The following is an 18981-nucleotide window of genomic DNA, read 5'->3' on the forward strand; positions in this document are numbered from 1 at the left end:
TCCCGGACCGGGGCATGAACCCGTGTCCCCTGCATCAGCAGGCGGACTCTCAACCACTGTGCCACCAGGGAAGCCCACCACTTTGCCAGCTCTTGAGTGTTGGGGCACAGACTGCCATATGGTTTTTGGAAGTAGATGCAGTGTCCCCAGTCACTCTTTTCCCATCCTCTTCATTAATTCATTATTAAGTATTCATTATACACTATTGTACGCATTATACATTACGTATTAATTATACAATTCCATTAATATAACTACATCTCCCATCAGTCCTTTCCCACCAAAGAAGTGGGGCTCTGCCGATCATCCCAAGAGCTTCTGAAAATTAGAGCTTGTTCTGCACATAAACAATTCAACAAGTTAAAACATTAGATTTGGGACTTCCCTGCTGGTGCAGCGGTTAGGAATCCGCCTGCCAATGCAGGGCACAAGGGTTTGAGCCCTGGTCCAGGAAGACCCCACATGCCGTGGAGCAGCTAAGCCCGTGCGCCACAACTGCTGAGCCTGCACTCTAGAGCCCGTGAGCCACAACTACTGAGCCCATGTGCCACAGCTACTGAAGCCTGCGCCCCCTAGAGCCGGTGCTCTACAGAAAGAGAAGCCACCGCAATGAGAAGCCCACATACTGCAACAAAGAGTAGCCCCTGTTCACCACAACTAGAGAAAGCTCGTGTGCAGCAACGAAGACCCAATGCAGCCAAAAATAAATAAATTGAAAAAAAAAACCATTAGATTTAAATACATATCACATGCACACAATGAAAGGGGTTTGCAGTCACTGGGGTTGCCAGTGTCCCTCGTGACAGAGCAAAAAGAGCACTAGAGAGAATTCCCTGGCGGTCCAGTGGTTGGGACTACGAGCTTCCACTGCAGGGGGCGCGGTTCCGATCCCTGGTTGGGGAACTAAGATCCCACAAGCTGTGCAGCATGGCCAAACAAACAAAAAGAGCACTACCTACTTGAGAATGGACTTGAGGATATGGGGAGGGGGAAGGGTAAGCTGTGACAAAACGAAAGAGAGGCATGGACATATATACACTACCAAATGTAAGGTAGATAGATAGTGGGAAGCAGCCGCAGAGCACAGGGAGATCAGCTCGGTGCTTTGTGACTGCCTGGAGGGGTGGGATGGGGAGGGTGGGAGGGAGGGAGATGCATGAGGGAAGGGATGTGGGAACAGATGTATATGTATGACTGATTCACTTTGTTATAAAGCAGAAACTAATAAAAAAAAAAAAGAGCACTAGATTGGGAGGCAGACGATGGCCATCCAAACTGCGGCTCTTTCACTTAATTAGCATGTCAATTAACCTCAGGGAGCTTTTACCTCTTTGTAAAATGGTAATAAGATCCACCTCAAAGAAGAATTCGAGATATAAAATAAAATGTGTTCACATTTGTAGGTTCTTGATAATGTTAGTTTTCTCCCAGCATTAGATTTTGATTAGCTTATCTCCTGGTCTTCCAAGTTTCTAGCTTTCTGAAGAAAGCATGGATGTCACAGAGTCTGAACACTGAGGTGACCCTCAGGCCTTCAAGTACAAAGCCTACAGGCTGTTAGAACCTTTGAGCGACCACCTGAGTAGCCCCTGGAGACCACAGGGAGACCCGGTAGCAGTGGACAACACAGCTTTGTTCTGTGTGTTCAGCGAAGAGATGGCTCTGCTTATAAATTGTTCTAAAATGTAATTATGTCAATTATCTCAAATATTATTTCTAAAAAATTCACGTTGTCACTCAATTTTGCACATCCTAATACTTATATTTTACCAGAGTAATTGAATAATAATTTTTTTGATGTGTATACTTAAGGTTCTTGGGAAAATGAAGAATTGTTAGATTGGCCCTTGGCAAAACAAAGAGGTCTTCCATACCCCATGCCAAAACTCTTCTCAGGACATGCACTGTAGGTACCCATCGCCAAACATGACTTCCTCATTCTTTACCCCAATCGAGCACAATCAACCAGACGTCACTATGTGTACATCTCTTCCCCATCCCCTTACCCAATCCCCATGCCTACCAAAATGTCTACATTAAAGACTAGCTAATCTGATAAACCAATTAAAGTCAAGGTAATAACAATAGCTCATAGTAACCAAAGGTTTTCTCTGTGCCATTTAATGTGACAAGTGCTTTATTTGCATTATCTCATTTACCTGCATCATCTCATCGAATGAACCAGCTAGAGAAGAAGAGTGATTCCTCGATCAGTGTTTCTTGAGGCACAGTACTAATAATTGAGAACTAACTTTATGCCAGACACTGTACTGAGTGCTACATACTCCTCTATTATCCTTACAAAGACCCTGAGAAATAGCTATCTTAACCCCACACACACTACAGGTGAGGAAACTGCAGTACGGAGGAAGCAAGCTGCCTGAGAGCACACAATCGGTAAGGCATGAGTCAGATTTTGAACTCAGGTCTGTCTGATTCCATATCCCATCCTCTTAACCACTATATTGTACTCTGCTCAAATACGTGTTGAGTTTAATTTACGGAACTACTATTTAATGCTTAGAAGAGGTGGTGGTGATGGTAGCACAGCCAGGTGCAATGGTCAATCTTTCAGTAAATGAAGAATGTGGCCATGACTTCACATACATATAGCACCAGCTGAGGTTACGTCAGGGCTCAGACCTGGATAATGGGTGCTCCGGAGAGCATTGGGGTCCTTGTTCATCCGGTCCATGACGTCTTTCCAGTTGCCGTTGACTTGGTCAAATAAGCCTGATTCATTGGGCAGCTGCTTGCGGATGTCGTCTCCTAGGAAGATATTCTGAAGGGCCAAACAACTGGCATGAGAGGCTGTTTCTCACACACTCTCCACACTCTGCTCCCTGCTCTCAGACCAGGAATGACAGTTGAGGAGAAGATAAAGAGCATCAGAACCAAAGGGCAAGATGCTCAAGTTCTAGAAGGAAACTTGGGATTGGGAGGCCAGGTATGTGGGTCCGAGAAGAAAAATGGAAAAAGAACACAGGCTTTTCAAGGAGGGGGCTGAAGATGAGAGGTAATAACCAAGAGTCAGATGCCTAGGTCCCAGGTGAAGAATGGCTTTAGAGGTGGGAAAACGGGGCCGATAACAGGGCAACTATCTAGGTCCTATACAAATAAAGGAGTCAAAACAGCAGGTAGGGGCTTCCCTGGTTGCACAGTGGTTGAGAGTCCGCCTGCCGATGCAGGGGACACGGGTTTGTGCCCCAGTCCGGGAGGATCCCACATGCCGTGGAGCGGCTGGGCCTGTGAGCCATGGCCGCTGGGCCTGCGCGTCCGGAGCCTGTGCTCCGCAACGGGAGAGGCCACAACAGTGAGAGGCCCGCGTACCGAAAAAACAAACAAACAAAAAAACAGCAGGTAGGGAGAGCTCAGGCAGTGAATCCTGACCTCTAGGTACATCCACTGACGCTGCACTGTGAGCACCATCTCAACAACTTCCAAAATGAGGGAGAGGCAGCGTTCCCAGTGGTCTACATCCTTCTCAAAGGCCTTGACGAAAGGAGATGCCTTTATGGTAGACAGAGCCACTTGGTTATCTTCCAGTGCCTGAAATACTTCTTCTGTACCTCTGCGGTGGAAGGTATCAAAATCATAGTCCAGCCCCATCTGCCAAGCCTCGGTCCCCACTCTGCAGCCCAGGTCACACAGCCCTGTCTACCTGAGTCGGTGATGGCCCTTATCCTTGTAGGGGACTATGTCTAGCTGAATCACATCCCAGGTCTTGGCAATGTTTTGTAATGCCTGCGGAAAGAAATTGGGGAACAGATCAATCAGGTATTAAGTCCCCAAGGGTATTAGGAGCGGGGAGAGGCCATCAGATGATGAAAAGCTGGAAGCCTTTGTTTCAGGAAGCTTAGGAAATGAGGGACCATGGGAAAGGACTCTGTCGTACCAACTCTAGAGCCAGCGCTCTGGTTGCTGAGGCAGAGATCTCCCCAATTTTCTCCACATGCTGATCCATCCCAAGCTCCACAATCTGCTCCAAGGTGAAGCTTTCAGATTCCTGATCAAACTCCCGTTGGACCTCATCCCTGACCTGATCCCAGTGCCTGCAGCCAGGGACAAAAGGTCAGATCAGGTCGCTGGAACACCAGAGCCTATTGGAAAGTATCAGCATCACTCCCCAATGGCTTTCTCCCATTGGGATATTATGATTCCGTGTATTTATTAATTCACGATTCAACAGATATTTACTAAATAGCCTCTAAAATACAACCTGAGGCACTGTGGAGAATACAGAGATTGAGGTGCTGACTCTCTGGAGAGGGAGTTAGGACGGATGGGTGCAGGTTCACTATAGACGATGTCCTGGGCCAGCTGCTTTACGCGAACCATTTCATTTTCATGGCCACTCTATAAATGAGGACCACTCTATACATGTTATTCCATTTACACATGCAGAAACTGAGGCTTAGAGAGGGTAAATAACTTAAGCAAAAAAAGCGGTTAGGTGATACTTAACTGCATAATACTTATTAGTGAAGCATTGCCAAAAACATTATGCTGGAGGCAATACCAAAGAAGTAAAATTACTTACTCCTAAATGAATAGATAGATAATTATTAAAACACCATTTATAAAATAGTTTATTCTAGCCTCAATGGTTTCAAAGCCCTCTTCTATCATGTGATAAATTCCAGATGCACTAAAAGAGGTAAACTTGAAAAGCAAAATTATAAAGTATGAGAAGAAAGTATGGAGAGAGTGTGTCTACAACTCTGGGGTAGACGGGGTCCTCTTAAACAAGGCACAAAAGCAAAACTCCTAAAGGACAAAAGTTAGGCTTTGGGCTACAACATGCAAGTGTCTGTAGGACAGAAGTCATAAAGCTTAGCTCTGACAGACGACATAACTCGAGGGCAGACGGAAGGGAAAGGGCCAAGAAGGCTGGAGAACCCAGGACGACGTGACAGACAGAGGACGGCGGTGGGCTCTTGGGAAGCCTTCTTCAAGGCACGTGTTGGTGAACAGAGGGGCAGAGAGAGCTAGGAACGCCATGGAGGGGACAACCGGGAGAACCAGGTGAGGGCCAGGCCAGGGGGTGACCCTCAGGAGCCGAGGGGCAGCCTCACCGCTCTCGAAGGGCGGGGTTTCGCAGGTCCGAGATGAGAGGCATGGTCCTCTTGAACTGCTCTATTTTTGAGCGAGTGGTTTCAATAATCTCCCAGTTTCGGTCCTGAGCAAAAGCGAGAGGTGTCAGAAGGCGTGACCATCTTTCCCACATGGCCCCTTCCTCAGCCGGCCTGCCTGCGGCCCCCCACCCTCTCCCCACGCACCTTGTACTCTTTGGCCAGTCTGGTGAGGCGGCAAAACAGCCCGTGGGCCATGGTCTCCATGGCCTCCGTCTGCAGGGTTAGGAACCGGCCGGTCTTCCACTGGTTCCAGTTTTCCTCCCAGTCTCGGGTGATCTCCCAGACTTGCTGCAGCACGTCCAACTCCTTCGTGGCCAAGAGCAGACAGGTGCATTGAGTGATGTGACTCTCGCCCTCCTCCTCCCTGGCAAACACGCAGGGCCTCTCCTCCTCTCATTCTGAGAAGTTCTTCCCTCCTGGCAACATACAGCTGCCTCCTCAGTTCACATTTTTTTCCCCTCCACTCTCTTGCCTTAAGAGCGCCTCAGGGCAGTGGTTAAGAGTCCGCCTGCCGATGCAGGGGACACGGGTTCGTGCCCTGGTCTGGGAAGATCCCACATGCCACAGAGCGGCTAGGCCTGTGAGCCATGGCTGCTGAGCCTGTGCTTCTGGAGCCTGTGCTCCGCAACGGGAGAGGCTACAACAGTGAGAGGCCCACGTACCTCAAAACAAAACAAAACAAAACAAAAAAAAGAGCGCCTCAGGGAACAAGCACATGAAAAGATCCTCGGACTTCCCTGGTGGCGCAGTGTTTAGGAATCTGCCTACCAATGCAGGGGACACGGGTTCGAGCCCTGGTCCGGGAAGATTCCACATGCCGCGGAGCAACTAAGCCCGTGTGCCGCAACTACTGAGCCCACGTGCTGCAACTACTGAAGCCCGTGCACCTAGAGCCTGTGCTCGCAACAAGAGAAGCCACCGCAATGAGAAGCCCGCACACCGCAACGAAGAGTAGCCCCTGCCTGTCATAACTAGAGAAAGCCCACGTGCAGCAATGAAGACCCAATGTGGCCAAAATAAATAAGTAAATAAATAATATTAAAAAAAAGAAAAAGATCCTCAACGTCATTAGTCAGTAGGGACATGCAAGTCAAAACCACAGTGAGATACTTCATACCCACTAGGATGGCTAGAACCAAAAGTAAAGGGGGGGCATGCTGGCAAGGATGTGGAGAAGTAGGGACCCTCGTACACTGCTAGTGGGAGAGTAAAATGCTGCAGCTGCTGTGGAAAACAGCTTGGAGGTTCCTCAAAACCTTAAACATAGAGTTACCATATGATCCAGCAATTCCACTCCTACGTACACACCCACAAGAATTGGGATCGGGAACTCAAACAAATACAGGTACACGCACAGTCACACACAGCAGCACCACTTAACAGTAGCTAAAAAGTGGAAACAACCCAAATGTCTATTGACAGGTTAATGGATAAACAAAATCCATACAATGAAATATTATTCACCCATAGAAAGAAATGAGGTACTGACACATGCTACAACATGGATGATCCTCGAAAATACTACACTAAATGAAAGAAGCCAGACACAAAAAGTCACATATTGCATGCTTTCCTTTACACAGAATGTCCAGAATAGGCAAAACCCATGTTCAGTTGACCATTAAAAACCAGAGGGGTTAGGGACACCAACACTCTACGCAGTCAAGGGAACCTGTGTATAACTTATAGTCTGCCCTCCACATCCGCAGTTCATCCATATCCATGGTTCCCCATCCGTGGATTCAACCACAGAGTGTGTAGTATTGTAGTATTTACTATTGAAAAACATCCGCGTATAAGCGGACCTGCTCAATTCAAACCCATTGTTGTTCAAGGGTCAACTGTAAGTAGAAAATAGATTAGTGGTCGACAGGGGCTGGGGGGAGAGGGAATGGGGGGTTACTGCTAATGGGTATAGGGTTTCTCTTGGGGGTAATGAAAATGTTTTAGAATTAGAGGTGATGGTTACACAACAATGTGCTAAACGCCACTGAACCGTTGACTTTAAAATGGGTCTTTTGTTACCTGAGTTTTCCCCCCATTTTTAAAAAAAAGCTCCTCGTGTACCCATCTTCCTGGCCCCGGTTGTTTTCCCAGGCAGGTTGGGACCCACTCTCCTGCCTCCTGCCCCCTACCCTTGGTCACCACGAGGGCCTTGCTCGGCACACCACCTTCTCCAGGTTCTGCAGGTCCTTGGAGGCTGGCTGCTCGATCTTGAAGATGCCCAGGTTGTCACGGAGATTGTTTTCTTCCTCCCGCATGGCGTTCAGCATGGCCCGTACGTGGGCTATCTGCTCCAGGGCCGCCTGGTGCCCCACGTTGCTGGTGAAGGGGCCTGTGGGGAGTCCAAGGTGAAGTTCAGATTCCCGCTCAAGGCCAAGGTCCCCTGAAAGGCCACCGTGGCTTGCCTACCTCTTTGTGGGTAAATCTCACTTCTCTCCTCCCACAAGAGTAGGAAAACAAGAGGGAACGCACTGAAAGAATGCATTGAAACTACTAACTGTGGCTCGAGAGTCAGAAATGGGTGGGACATGAAAAGTCAGTGTAAGAAAACTGGAGAGGCTATGAGCTGGGCTGCTGCCTTCCAGCCAAGACTCAGCGACAACAGGAGTGTCACCAACAGACGCGCCAGGCTCTTTCCCATGCTCAGCCTTGTCTGCACCTCCCCCAGGACCTAGGCTTTGAAAGACTGGGTCAAGACAAAGGGAAAGCCATGGGAGAGGTTGCGAGAAGGGTACCTTTGAATTCAAATTCTTCCAGAAGATTGTGTGCTTTCTTCTTGAAATCGTCAGCTGAGTGAATGAGGCCTGTCTTGAACTTCTCCTTGTGCCTCTTCAGCATTTGTTCACTGTCCAGCACAGCTTGCTGGAAGGCGACCCACTGCCCGCTGAGACTGTCCAGCATCTCCAGCACCTGGGGACATCACAGAGTGGAGGTGACCCATGAGCAGGAGCTCTGCCCATCCCACCAACACTTCGAAGAACTCTTTTCCGATCCTCTGGACCAGCATGTGTGTCCAAGTTCCACATGCAATGAGGCTCAAAGAAAACAAGCAGTTGCTGGGCCTGAAAGAGATCCTCAGGGTGACCTGAAAGATCATTCGAGTTAGCTTTGGCTCTCAGAGGCTTTGAGGCCTTGGGCCTTCTTCCCCCGCTCACTTCTCTGCTCTCCCTCCTGACAGCCGAGGGTCTCCGACGTGGGGCGTCAGCGTCCCCGGCAACCTGGGGCTGGAATGGGCCGGGCTCGGGTGGGTGGGCCGTGCGCCTTAGGAACTCACGCTGTCCTGAACTGGCACCTCGTACTTCTCGAGGATGGTGAATTGCTCGTGTATGGGAGGGATCTGGGTCTCCAAGTTGGGCATGTCGTGCTGCAGGGTCTCCATGAGGTGCAAACTGACCCCCAGTTCCTCCAGCGTCTGGGGAGGGTGGCTGATTCTGCAGCGTGGGCGAAGAGAGCGTGGGCGGGGGGGGCGCGAAGGCCGGGCCTACCCTCCCCCCTGCGCGGCCCGAGCCCACGTCCGCCCGCCGTACTTCTCCGCGTTCTCCTGCAGGTAGGTGTGCAGCTCCAGGAGGCGCCTGGCCGCCATCTCCTTGAGCAGGGCCGTGAACTTGTTCTGCCACTCACTGCAGTGCTGCACCAGCGAGAACTGGAGGTGCGAGCAGTCCAGCAGCACAAACTGGATGTTGAGGACCGTCTCCTCCTTCTGCACGTTATTAGCCACCTCTGTGTAGCTGAAAAGGCCCACGTCCCCGCTAGGACGTCTTTTTCTTGGCAGACGTGCCAGATGCCCTACCTGGGTGATATTTTCCTCCCAGCCAGCAGCGCTCAAGCATTCTTCTGCTCCCAGGTGTCTCCCGCTTCAACCCGTCCCCCAGCAGACGGCTGTGATCGTGTCATTTTCCCAACCGCTGCTTTCAGACTCCTCGGTTTGCCTTCAAGGCTTTAGAGGCTCAGAGATCCGGGTGGAGTTCACACTGAGCTGCTCACTAGTTCTGTGCCGCCAGGCGGGTTATTTAACTGCTCTGAACCTCAGTCTTCTCATCTGTAACCTGGTGATGGTACCAGAACCCACCCTGCGAGGCTGCGGAGAGGATTAAGTTGGCTGCTGTACATATACCCCTCTGCTGACTTCCTTTCCGGATACTCACGATTTGGCGAACACGCTCACGTGGTCCCATCTTCGTGCTGTTCTCTCTGCCTGGAATGCCCTCCCGCTGCCCATCTCTGCCTGCTGATGTCCTACCCATCCTGAAAAGCCCCAGAGTCACTCCCTTCATCCACGTCCTCCTTCCCCCGATGCCCCCGGCTGAAAATTCTCTCTCCTTTCATCGAACTGCCCCGCATCTTGCATACCTGACTCACAGCGCTGATCACGTGGAAGCTTGTATAAGAACACTGAGCACATCAGCACATTAGCGCTTCAGAGTTCACACAGTGCTTCTACATATACTTAACAGCCTCACAACCTTATGAGGTCGGTAGTATAACACCTATTTCACAGGAAACTGAGGCCCAGAGACTGTGAATAACCGACCTAAGATGACACGACTAGTAAGTGGTGGAGCTGGGATTTCAACTGTCCTCAAGATGCCACAGCCACTGCTGTTTCAGCAATATTCTTATCTTCCCTACTGCACTAGAGCCCTTTGGGAGGAAAAAACTTGTTCATTTCTTTGTTTTTAATTCCTCACAACCCGTCATAACAATGGTGTTTTTTGAACAAATGAATGAATGAATGAATGAATGACTAGAGGACAAAGAGACGGGAGTTCATATCAGAATTTAAGAATCCTCTTCCATTTAACTCCCATCTGCGTTCTTAAAATGAAAGTGTTCACGTCTCTCACCTTTCAGATCCCTAGCATCTCTCCTTTCCCAGCAGGACCCTGAGGTACTCCGCACCAAAGCAGCTTTTTCCCTAAATCGTGCCCAGCTCTTATCGGATCGCTATCCCCTTGAGAAACAAAGGTCCAGTGCCCTAGGTCCGGTGCTCGTCCTCTAGTTTCCTGCCCCTCCCCCAGCCTCCAGGTCAGACCTCCTCCTGCACTGCTCCGCCTCTTCAAGACAGACCCTCACAGCCACCTTTGCCCCTTACCGAGCAATGTCGGCGTCAAAAGAAGAGACCGGCGGGTTGAGGCGCTGGTATCGACGAATGAAAGAGTCCTTGTTGATCTCCCAGATCTCCCGGTACATGTCCCAGGTCTTGAGGTAGTTCTGTAGCAGGGCTGCGTTGTTGGTCATGCTGCTGCTGATCTGGGCCTGGATCTTCTTGATGTCCTTGTCCCGTTCTTCAAGACCCAGCAAAATGCTTCTCACTAACTTCCACCCCAGCCCAAGCTGCAGCCCAGCCCCTGGCCACTGCCCCAGAACCTCCCCTCCAACAGCACCTTCCCAAAGAAATACAGCTCAAACACGAGCATTAGAAAATGAAGGAGGAGGCCGAAAGTAAAAGAATGACTCTACTCTGTAGGATTCAGATGTCTCACCTGTTGGTGTCTAGGGCTCTTATAGCCCAGCCCCAGTCCCAAACAAGTCCTTCCTGGTCTCCCAACCCCAAACCCCAAACCCCTTGAGCATCAGTCACCTAGTTTTGTTTGTTTGTTTGTTTGTTTGTTTTTGTTTTTGTGGTACACGGGCCTCTCACTGCTGTGACCTCTCCCATTGCGGAGCACAGGCTCCGGACGCGCAGGCTCAGCGGCCATGGCTCACGGACCCAGCCGCTCCGTGGCACGTGGGATCTTCCCAGACCGGGGCACGAACCCAGGTCCCCTGCATCGGCAGGCGGACTCTCAACCACTGCGCCGCCAGGGAAGCCCCAGTCACCTAGTTTTGACCCCGCTCTGTGGCCCTTCTCCCTTCCCCAATCCAGCCCTTTGACCTGGGTTTTCCACCAGTCATGGAGATGACTGGCCCAGTACATCTGGAAACAGCCCTGGTCTCTCCTCCTGGCTCTGCCAGGTCCTAAGCTTTTGCTACCCCTGCACCTGGTGCCCTCCCACTGCCCACTCACCCACGATTGTGTAGATGGGCTCACGAAGAAACTTGCACTTGATGAGAATTTCAGGGAGGTGGCAGAAGACAGAGATGGTGGAGAAGAGGTGGTTGCCAATGTCATTGACCACACTTGCCAAGGTCTGCAGAGTGGGTGAGAATTCGACCTGTGGGAGCACAGTGGAGAGGGCTTAGCACAGGCCCGGGAGGACACAAGCTCAGGACTGGGAAGGCTGGACACCGCAGAACCAGGCCTGGAGGCTGTAGGAGAAAGTGAGGGCCTAGAGCCAAGTTTAAGGATTGACGGAAACTAGCAAATAACGTGTGATGGTTTCGGGGTGTTGGGGGCAAAGTGGTTCCCACCTGTGCCACACCTTCCTGCATGTCATTCTTCAAAATGACAAGGACTTGGAAGAGTGGGTTGGGGGTGGTCTTTCCATCCCCACTGATGGCCTTGGACAGTTCCAGCAGTGACCACTTCACATTCAGGCGCAGGGCATCCTCCATCATGCGGTCCAGCCGAATCGTGTACAGCAGCCACTGCTGCTGAATCTGGTGGGAAGAGCAGGGGGAAGAGAACCCCTCAGGGGAGACAAGGCAGGTCCTGGGAAATGAGAACCAGCCAACAGGGAGGGGAACGAGCTCGTTCAATAGAAAGACGGGACGCCGAGTCCTGAAGGAAGGAGGTTTGAAAGGCTGAAGGTTGGGTGAAGCCAAGACTAGAGCAGGATGTTTGAGAAGCACGTGGGGGTTGGGGGGAGGGGAAAGACCAAGAGAAGGGTCTGTTGGGACTGGGGGAGTTAGGACCTGCCCACCCACAAAGCCCTGGCCACAGGACCCCCTACCTCGGGGCCATCGTTCTTGAAGACTTCATAGGAGTTGGTCATGATGGCCACCACATCGTGGTGCAGGCTCATCAATTTCTGCTGCACCGCTGCCCGATGCTCTCTTTGGTCCTCCTCAAATTCCAGGTCCCTGTACACCCGTTTGCCACTAATGCGTACCAGCAGTGTCTCTGACATCACTTGGGCTCGCCAGCCAATGGTCAGAGTGGACGCCTTGAACTCATTCACAATCGTCTGCACCTGGAGTCAGACCCCAGCCATGGGGGAGTTTCAGCTTGGGGACAGACCCTCTGGGCCTAATCCTATCCTCCCACTGTCCTCTAGCTAGAGTTGCTGACATTAAGGAAAAAAAACTTCCCTAAGCACACTTCATCTCTTTCACACGACTCCCTGGTCTCTCCACCACTACCCATGACTCAGGTATTAATTACCCACATGCCAGCCTTTCAGTCTGCCTTGCAGACCTTTAGGGTCTAATGACCACAGCCCACCTTGCTGGCGTGTACACGGCACTCTGTGATGAAGATGGCACTGGCCCCCTTCAAGGCCCAGTGCAGTTTCTTGAGTCCAGGGTGGATCTTCTTATCCAGGAACCGGATACGTTCTTTGAACAGGGCCTGCTCATCTGGGGACAGCATGGCAATAATCCTGCGCATAAGAGGAGACCGGTAGCTGACAGGGAGCTATCAGCTCTGACGACCTCTCCTCCACACCAGGACACTTGGTGGAGAACTCTGAAAGTTCATGATTCTAGGCTAGAGCTTTCCAATAAAACTTTCTGCGATGACAGAAATGGTCTACCATTCATGCTGCCTGATACGGTAGCCACAAGCCACGTGTGGCTGTGGGGCCCTTGAAATGTGGCCTGTGCAAATAAGTCACTGAATCTTAAATTTTATTTAATTTCGATTAATTAACTTGAATAGAAATAGCCACATGCACCTAGCGGCTGCCACATTGGACCGTGCAGTTCTAGACACCCAAACAAGACTGCCGGTCCCATCCCCTCGGACTTGAACTGGGCTGAGAAAGGTACCCAACCCCGAGCTAAGCCTCACTCCAAAGGGTATTAACACAAACATATTCCAGAGTACAAAGGGTATTAAGAGGAGTGCCAGCATGGCCTTGCTTGGTTCAACGCATCTTATGTTGTTCTGGGCCCATAAGCCTAACGCCATCAACTTGCTTCCTAGAGAAGTCACCCAGGCCGACTGTATATATGGTCCAAGTGCCCAGTGGGGTGGGAGGGGACGTGGTGCTTTTTGCTCTCTACTCTAAAACTAGAAGACAACACTGAAAGGGACAGGAATAATCGTAGGGCCGTACGAGAGAGCACGGGAACCTTTTTTTTTTTTTTGAGATGGACAAAATGTGAAGGACGCACACTGTAGGAAATGGACAACATCATGGGGCGCATAAGATAAAGAGGGAGCATGAAGTGGCATTCAGGAGGGCTGCAGCGAGGGCCCCACCTGTTGTAGTCCCGGGCAAGGAGCAGCAGGTTTTCTCGAAGAATGCGCAGGTCCTCGGCGTGCCCAGCCACATTCACCACGTAATGGGGCGTCTCGAAAAGCAGCCGCTCCCAGTGGTCGGCCTCCACAAAGAGGATCAACAGGGACCTTGGGGAGGAAGAGGGGCAGAGCAGCTGCGGGGCCGCCCAAGGGCGTAACCCGGAACCAACACCCGACCAAGAGGTACAGGGCTGGGGCGCATGGAGACCCTTAAAGGTAAGCAATGAAGCAGAACCTCCGAGTAAAGAAGGCGGACTGGACACGTTGACTTTTGCTCCCCTCCGCAAATAACCAAAATAACAGTAAAGGGGGGTTTCGCTTGTCTAAGGCATAAGCCCACAAATACAAGAAGACAACAACCGAAAACATCTGAAAGTGGAAAAGCAGATGGATAAGGAGGAGAGGAGTGCACAGCTGGCGCGGGAGACAGCGGGGAAGCCTCTTTAGAGGCCTGGGGGCGGGTGGCTCCAGGTATCTCAGGAAAGGGGTTGAGGTGGGACTATAACAGGAACCAGCAGTTGAAAGTTTAGGAAGCAGCTCTACCCATGTTCCCTCTCCTACTCTACGTAGTTAAGCAAGTTGCCCTCCCTCACCCCAGCCTAAGACTGAAGGCTTCTTGTCTCAGGAGGCAGTGCAGAGACAAACAGAGGGTCTTTGGACTGGGGAACCCCAGGCCCAGTTGAAGGAGAGAGTAATACACTGGGAGCAGGGGTGGTGAGCCACCGTGAACACACTGAATGTTAAGATCCCCGCCTCCCTTTCCTGCCCAGAAACCAGCACTCTGGCGGCTGGAGCTATACCCTCTGGAGCAAAGTTTGAAAGATGGTTCTCTGTGACCTCGGACCAGCCTAAATAGAAAAGTCCCACAGATGATGACCTCTGGAGTCGCCAGGAAACAGCGCACATGGACAAGCCTGCAGTGAGGCTCCCAGTTGAGAAGCCCCCCTTTTCCTGCTCAGCAGAGCTGCCAGTCAGCTTTCCAGCCCCTGTCCCTTAAATATGGACAGACAACCAAGGGTTACAAAACACTGGTCTCTGTCTTTCCTAGCACAAAAGGTGGGAGTCAGAACAAACAGAAAAAAGCAACCAGAAGGGAAGGAGAGGGGACAGCGGTTGTGCAGAAAGAAGACAGCCCACCCTCAAAAGAAAAACAAACAAAACCACCTCGAACATCCTCAGAGAGAGATAAGAGACAAAAGAGCATCCGTGAAACAGAAACAAGATGCTAGAAAAGGGATACCAAGAGGGCTCTTAGAAGTTAAAAAATGAGAGCAGAAAATTTTTAAATCAAAAGAGAGATATAGGGCTTCCCTGGTGGCGCAGTGATTGAGAGTCCGCCTGCCGATGCGGGGGACACGGGTTCGTGCCCCGGTCCGGGAGGATCCCACATGCCACGGAGCAGCTGGGCCCGTGAGCCATGGCCGCTGAGCCTGCGTGTCCGGAGCCTGCGCTCCGCAGTGGGAGGGGCCACAACAGTGAGAGGCCCGTGTACCGCAATTAAAAAAAAAAAAAAAAAAATCAGCCTGGGGAATAATTTTTGTAAAATATTTTCTGATTTGTCCTCAGACAAGTGGTCAGGCAGTAGAGGTAGGACAGGGAAGCTGGCTGGGTTTGGTGCTGACAGTCCAGAATGAACTGACAAGATGGAGAAAGTGCTGTCAGAGCAGGTGAAAAGGAGGAAGAGGAAGTCCCATACACAAAACACGGACAGACGCCAATGTCCCCTGTCCTGCTCTGGAGAAGTCCCACTACACAGAGGAGTCTGCTACATACACAGCAATAACACAGCTCTTTTCAGCCAGGGTACAGACGACATCTGGAATATGTTTGTGTTAAGTACTGTCTGTAAGGCTGGTCTGGCTGTAAAACCTGGTAAAAGCCAATTTGGACTTCAGAGTTCAAATATTTGGGATATAAGGTGGGATAACAAAACCCCTTGTGAGATAAAATAGGTGCCATTAGGGACTGGAAGGCTCCCAGAATGAAGGGAGAGTCAGGTAATTCTGAGGACAATCAGGACATTTGAAGAGCATGCTTATTTCAAGATCTTATCTAGACCATGAACACAAAAAAGTAAACCTGATAAAGTTATCTGACCCTCCTTGGAGCCTTCATACATTTTGGAAAAGCTGAAACTGTCTTGGATGTCTTTACTGGTTTAATGAGCCCAAACTTTTCAAAATCCTTCCCCGTGATCATGGCTCTTTTTTTCCCCCCGTACATTATTTACTGGATTGAGGTAGTTTATCATAAAGCCACAAAAATGTAAAGCAGCTTAAAACAGATCTCTCTAGACAACAACTGCCAAAGGATGGGGGTAACTCTTCTCTCTGGAAGAAGTGTTTTAGCCATTATTTGGGTTTTGGCTAAACCCAGGCCATAAATATTTGGCCCAAAGTTGTCTTGTTAAGCTCTACTGTAAAGATTATGCAATGGTGTTTGAGATAAATATCCAATGTGTCCCTCGACAAGAGATGATCACGGCAGACAGAAAAGTTGTCTCCTAAGTTTATCCTTGCTATGTGGGCACTAAGCTCAAACATCAGGTGGACATACCACTGTGGGGGGAAGGGAACAAGATGCAGGAAGCCTAGCTGAAAGCGCCCAGCACAGAATATTCAAGAACCTTATGGAAACGGTACAACTTCTAAGTCCATCAGTAGTGGGTTGATGGATTAAATTACATTACAGCAAAATCATGGGATGCTATAAGCCGTGGAAAATAATTATGTAGTTCTGTACATACAGAATGGAAAATCTCCCACACATATTGTTAACCTTAAAAAAAAAAGCAAGTTGCAAAAATACTGTTTATAATGGGATCCTGTTTTATGTGTGCAGTGTGTATTTTTGATTACATGGTAATCATGGTTTACCTCTAGGGAGTGGGGCTGTGTGCTGGATTTTCAGTTTTTCCTTTATATACTTCTACATCAATCTCTTTTATTTTCTTTCACACTGAGCATGCACTACTTTTGTAGTTAAAAATTTTTAATTTAAAAATTAAAAAAGATTTTAAAAATTAAAAAAAAGCAACCATATGAAATGGGTGGGGTGGAGTGATAAAAAATATACCAAATCTTTAACAGTGGTTATCTTTGGGGGAATTTTTTTCTTCCTTCTACTTTTATGCATTCTACAAATCTTCTAAAAGGATGAAGAATTTTATAATGGAAAAATTAAATAAATGATTTTGAGAACACTTTGAAAGTATAGAATAGTGAGGACGGTATGCTACTATTCATGTTAAAAAGTGTACTTAGATAGACATACACTCTTATCCCTGGGATGTTACACAAGAAACTGGTAACCTTGACTCTTCTTTTTCTTTTAATATATTTTTAAAAATTTATTTCATATTTTAAAAAATTTTTGGCTGCCTTGGGTATTCATTGCCATGCACGGGCTTTTCTCTAGCTGCAGCTAGCGGGGGTTACTCTTCGTTGTGGTGCATGGGCTTCTCATTGCAGTGGCTTCTCCTGTTGCAGAGCATGGGCTCTAGGCGTGCGGGCTTCTGTACTTGTGGCGCACGGGCTCAGTAGTTGTGGCTCGCAGGCTCAGTAGTTGTGGCTCACGGGCTCTAGAGTGCAGGCTCAGTAGTTGTGGCGCACACACTTAGTTGCTCCGTGGCATGTGGGATCTTCCTGGACCAGGGCTCGAACCTGTGTCCCCTGCACTGGCAGGTGGATTCTTAACCACTGCGCCACCAGGGAAGCCCTTTGACCCTTTCTTTAGAGAGAAACAGAGTCACTGGGGAACAGCAGTGGAGGGAGATTTTTCATTCTCAGCCCTGAATTTTGAATTTTAGAACGTGCATTTATTACCCCTTCTAAAAGGTGAAAATGTTTTAAAAATTAAAACTATTATATCACCTTGCAAAATTTGTTTTGAAAATACTGTGTTCACACCAAGTTCTATGAGGCCATCTTTTTAAAGGGAAAACAATGTTTCTTGATTGTTTATTTTTTGCAAGGATTTTTACATGTCATCTCGCCTCATGACCATATCAGAAAAGGTTTTTTTTTTTTTTTTTTGCGGTACGCGGGCCTCTCACCGTCGTGACCTCTCCCCGTTTGTGGCCTCTCCCGCTGCGGAGCACAGGCTCCAGACACGCAGGCTCAACGGCCATGGCTCACGGGCCCAGCCGCTGTGCGGCATGTGGGATCTTCCCGAACTGGGGCACGAACCCGCATCCCCTGCATCGGCAGACGGACTCGCAACCACTGCGCCACCAGGGAAGCCCAGAAAAGGTTTCTTTAAGTAGATAAGGAAACTCAGGCTCAGAGGAATGCAGTGCTTGCCTGAGGTCACACAGCAGAACAGACCTGCTCCAGGCTTCGAACTCTAGTCGGCCTGGCACTGACGCTTATGCTTTATTCACTCTCACAGGCTGGCCCTGAGGATTAGAAAGAAGCAGCCACCAACCAGTGCTGACCTATGGCCCCTCTTTACCTCTCTCTCAACTCTTGTTTTTTCTCATACTTAAAATGTAAATAGCGATCACTGATGTTTAATAAAATTCTGTTATTTGAATACAATCGTTTAATTCATGGGAAAAGGGCAATTGGTGGGCTGTGTGTGCTCATATTCATGTGATTCCAAGCATGTCTGGGTGCCTCTCCAAACTCAGTGCCTTCGGGGGTACCCAGCTTTATGGGACAATGTGTCTTGCAGATTCAACCTCATTATGTGGTTGCAAATGTCACAGCCGGGGTAACCCTGGCCTAGACTCCCATCTCTTCAAAACTTTATTGTTGATTCATGAGGCCATTTTGGGGGGATCCTGCTTGGCCATACCTCAAAAAACCATGAACCCTATCAAAGCAGATCTCGACACCCCTCCCTGGTCAAAGGCTTATCTTAAACCTCTTACCCTCGTCTTCACACTCTGCTTGTCACCTGTTTCCTGATCCGTGTGGCTTCTCACTACTGCCTTACCCTCATTTCTCTGACCTGACACTCAGCACTGTCTCTCCGTCTCAGTTCTTTTGATTCCTTCCTCAGACATCATGTGTCATCTCCCCCACGGTTACTCTGCCTTTGGCTCCCGGGACGACACACTCAGTGTCTCTGTCCCAGACTCCATCTCCACGCGGGCCCTCTCTGGCAAAGCCCCTTCTATAGACATTTGCCCCAACAGATAAGGACATTCCATGAGTTAAAGCCAAATCTAGTAGCAACAGCCTAGAAGCGTGGGAAGTAACCTTTCTATAGGGCCTTGCTGATGACCAGAGGGAGCCCAAACCAATCAAGGAGAAAGTTATTTCCTTCCGATTAGGAAAATGCTGTCATCAGAAGGTTTGTCATCTCGGGACTTCCCTGGTGGTCCAGTGGTAAAGAATCCACCTTACAGTGCAGGGGACGTGGATTCGATCCCTGGTCAGGGAACTAAGATCCCACATGCCGCGGGGCAAATAAGCCCACGCACCACAACTACTGAGCTCATGCGCCTCAACTAGAGAGACTGCATGCTGCAAACTACAGAGCCCACGCGCCCTG

The 18981-nt window shown here is 49.6% G+C and overlaps 1 protein-coding gene across 1 annotated transcript in view; it reads right to left on the reverse strand.

Annotated features, from left to right (window-relative positions):
* Positions 1–18981, reverse strand: part of DNAH2 (dynein axonemal heavy chain 2) — an 87953-nt gene that overhangs the window by 46528 nt on the left and 22444 nt on the right. The window contains exons 14-29 of the mRNA XM_082605294.1: positions 13444–13590; positions 12463–12619; positions 11972–12211; positions 11490–11678; positions 11146–11293; positions 10231–10423; positions 8666–8866; positions 8413–8569; positions 7874–8048; positions 7307–7470; positions 5280–5441; positions 5076–5179; positions 3896–4052; positions 3662–3744; positions 3391–3571; positions 2644–2782 (exon numbers count right to left, since the gene is read on the reverse strand). Coding sequence (XP_082461420.1) covers positions 2644–2782; positions 3391–3571; positions 3662–3744; positions 3896–4052; positions 5076–5179; positions 5280–5441; positions 7307–7470; positions 7874–8048; positions 8413–8569; positions 8666–8866; positions 10231–10423; positions 11146–11293; positions 11490–11678; positions 11972–12211; positions 12463–12619; positions 13444–13590 — 2597 coding nt within the window. The remainder of the gene's footprint in view (positions 1–2643; positions 2783–3390; positions 3572–3661; positions 3745–3895; positions 4053–5075; positions 5180–5279; positions 5442–7306; positions 7471–7873; positions 8049–8412; positions 8570–8665; positions 8867–10230; positions 10424–11145; positions 11294–11489; positions 11679–11971; positions 12212–12462; positions 12620–13443; positions 13591–18981) is intronic.

Source organism: Mesoplodon mirus (genome assembly GCF_964341445.2).
Source record: "Mesoplodon mirus genome assembly, chromosome: 18".
NCBI classification, from domain to species: Eukaryota; Metazoa; Chordata; class Mammalia; order Artiodactyla; family Ziphiidae; genus Mesoplodon; species Mesoplodon mirus.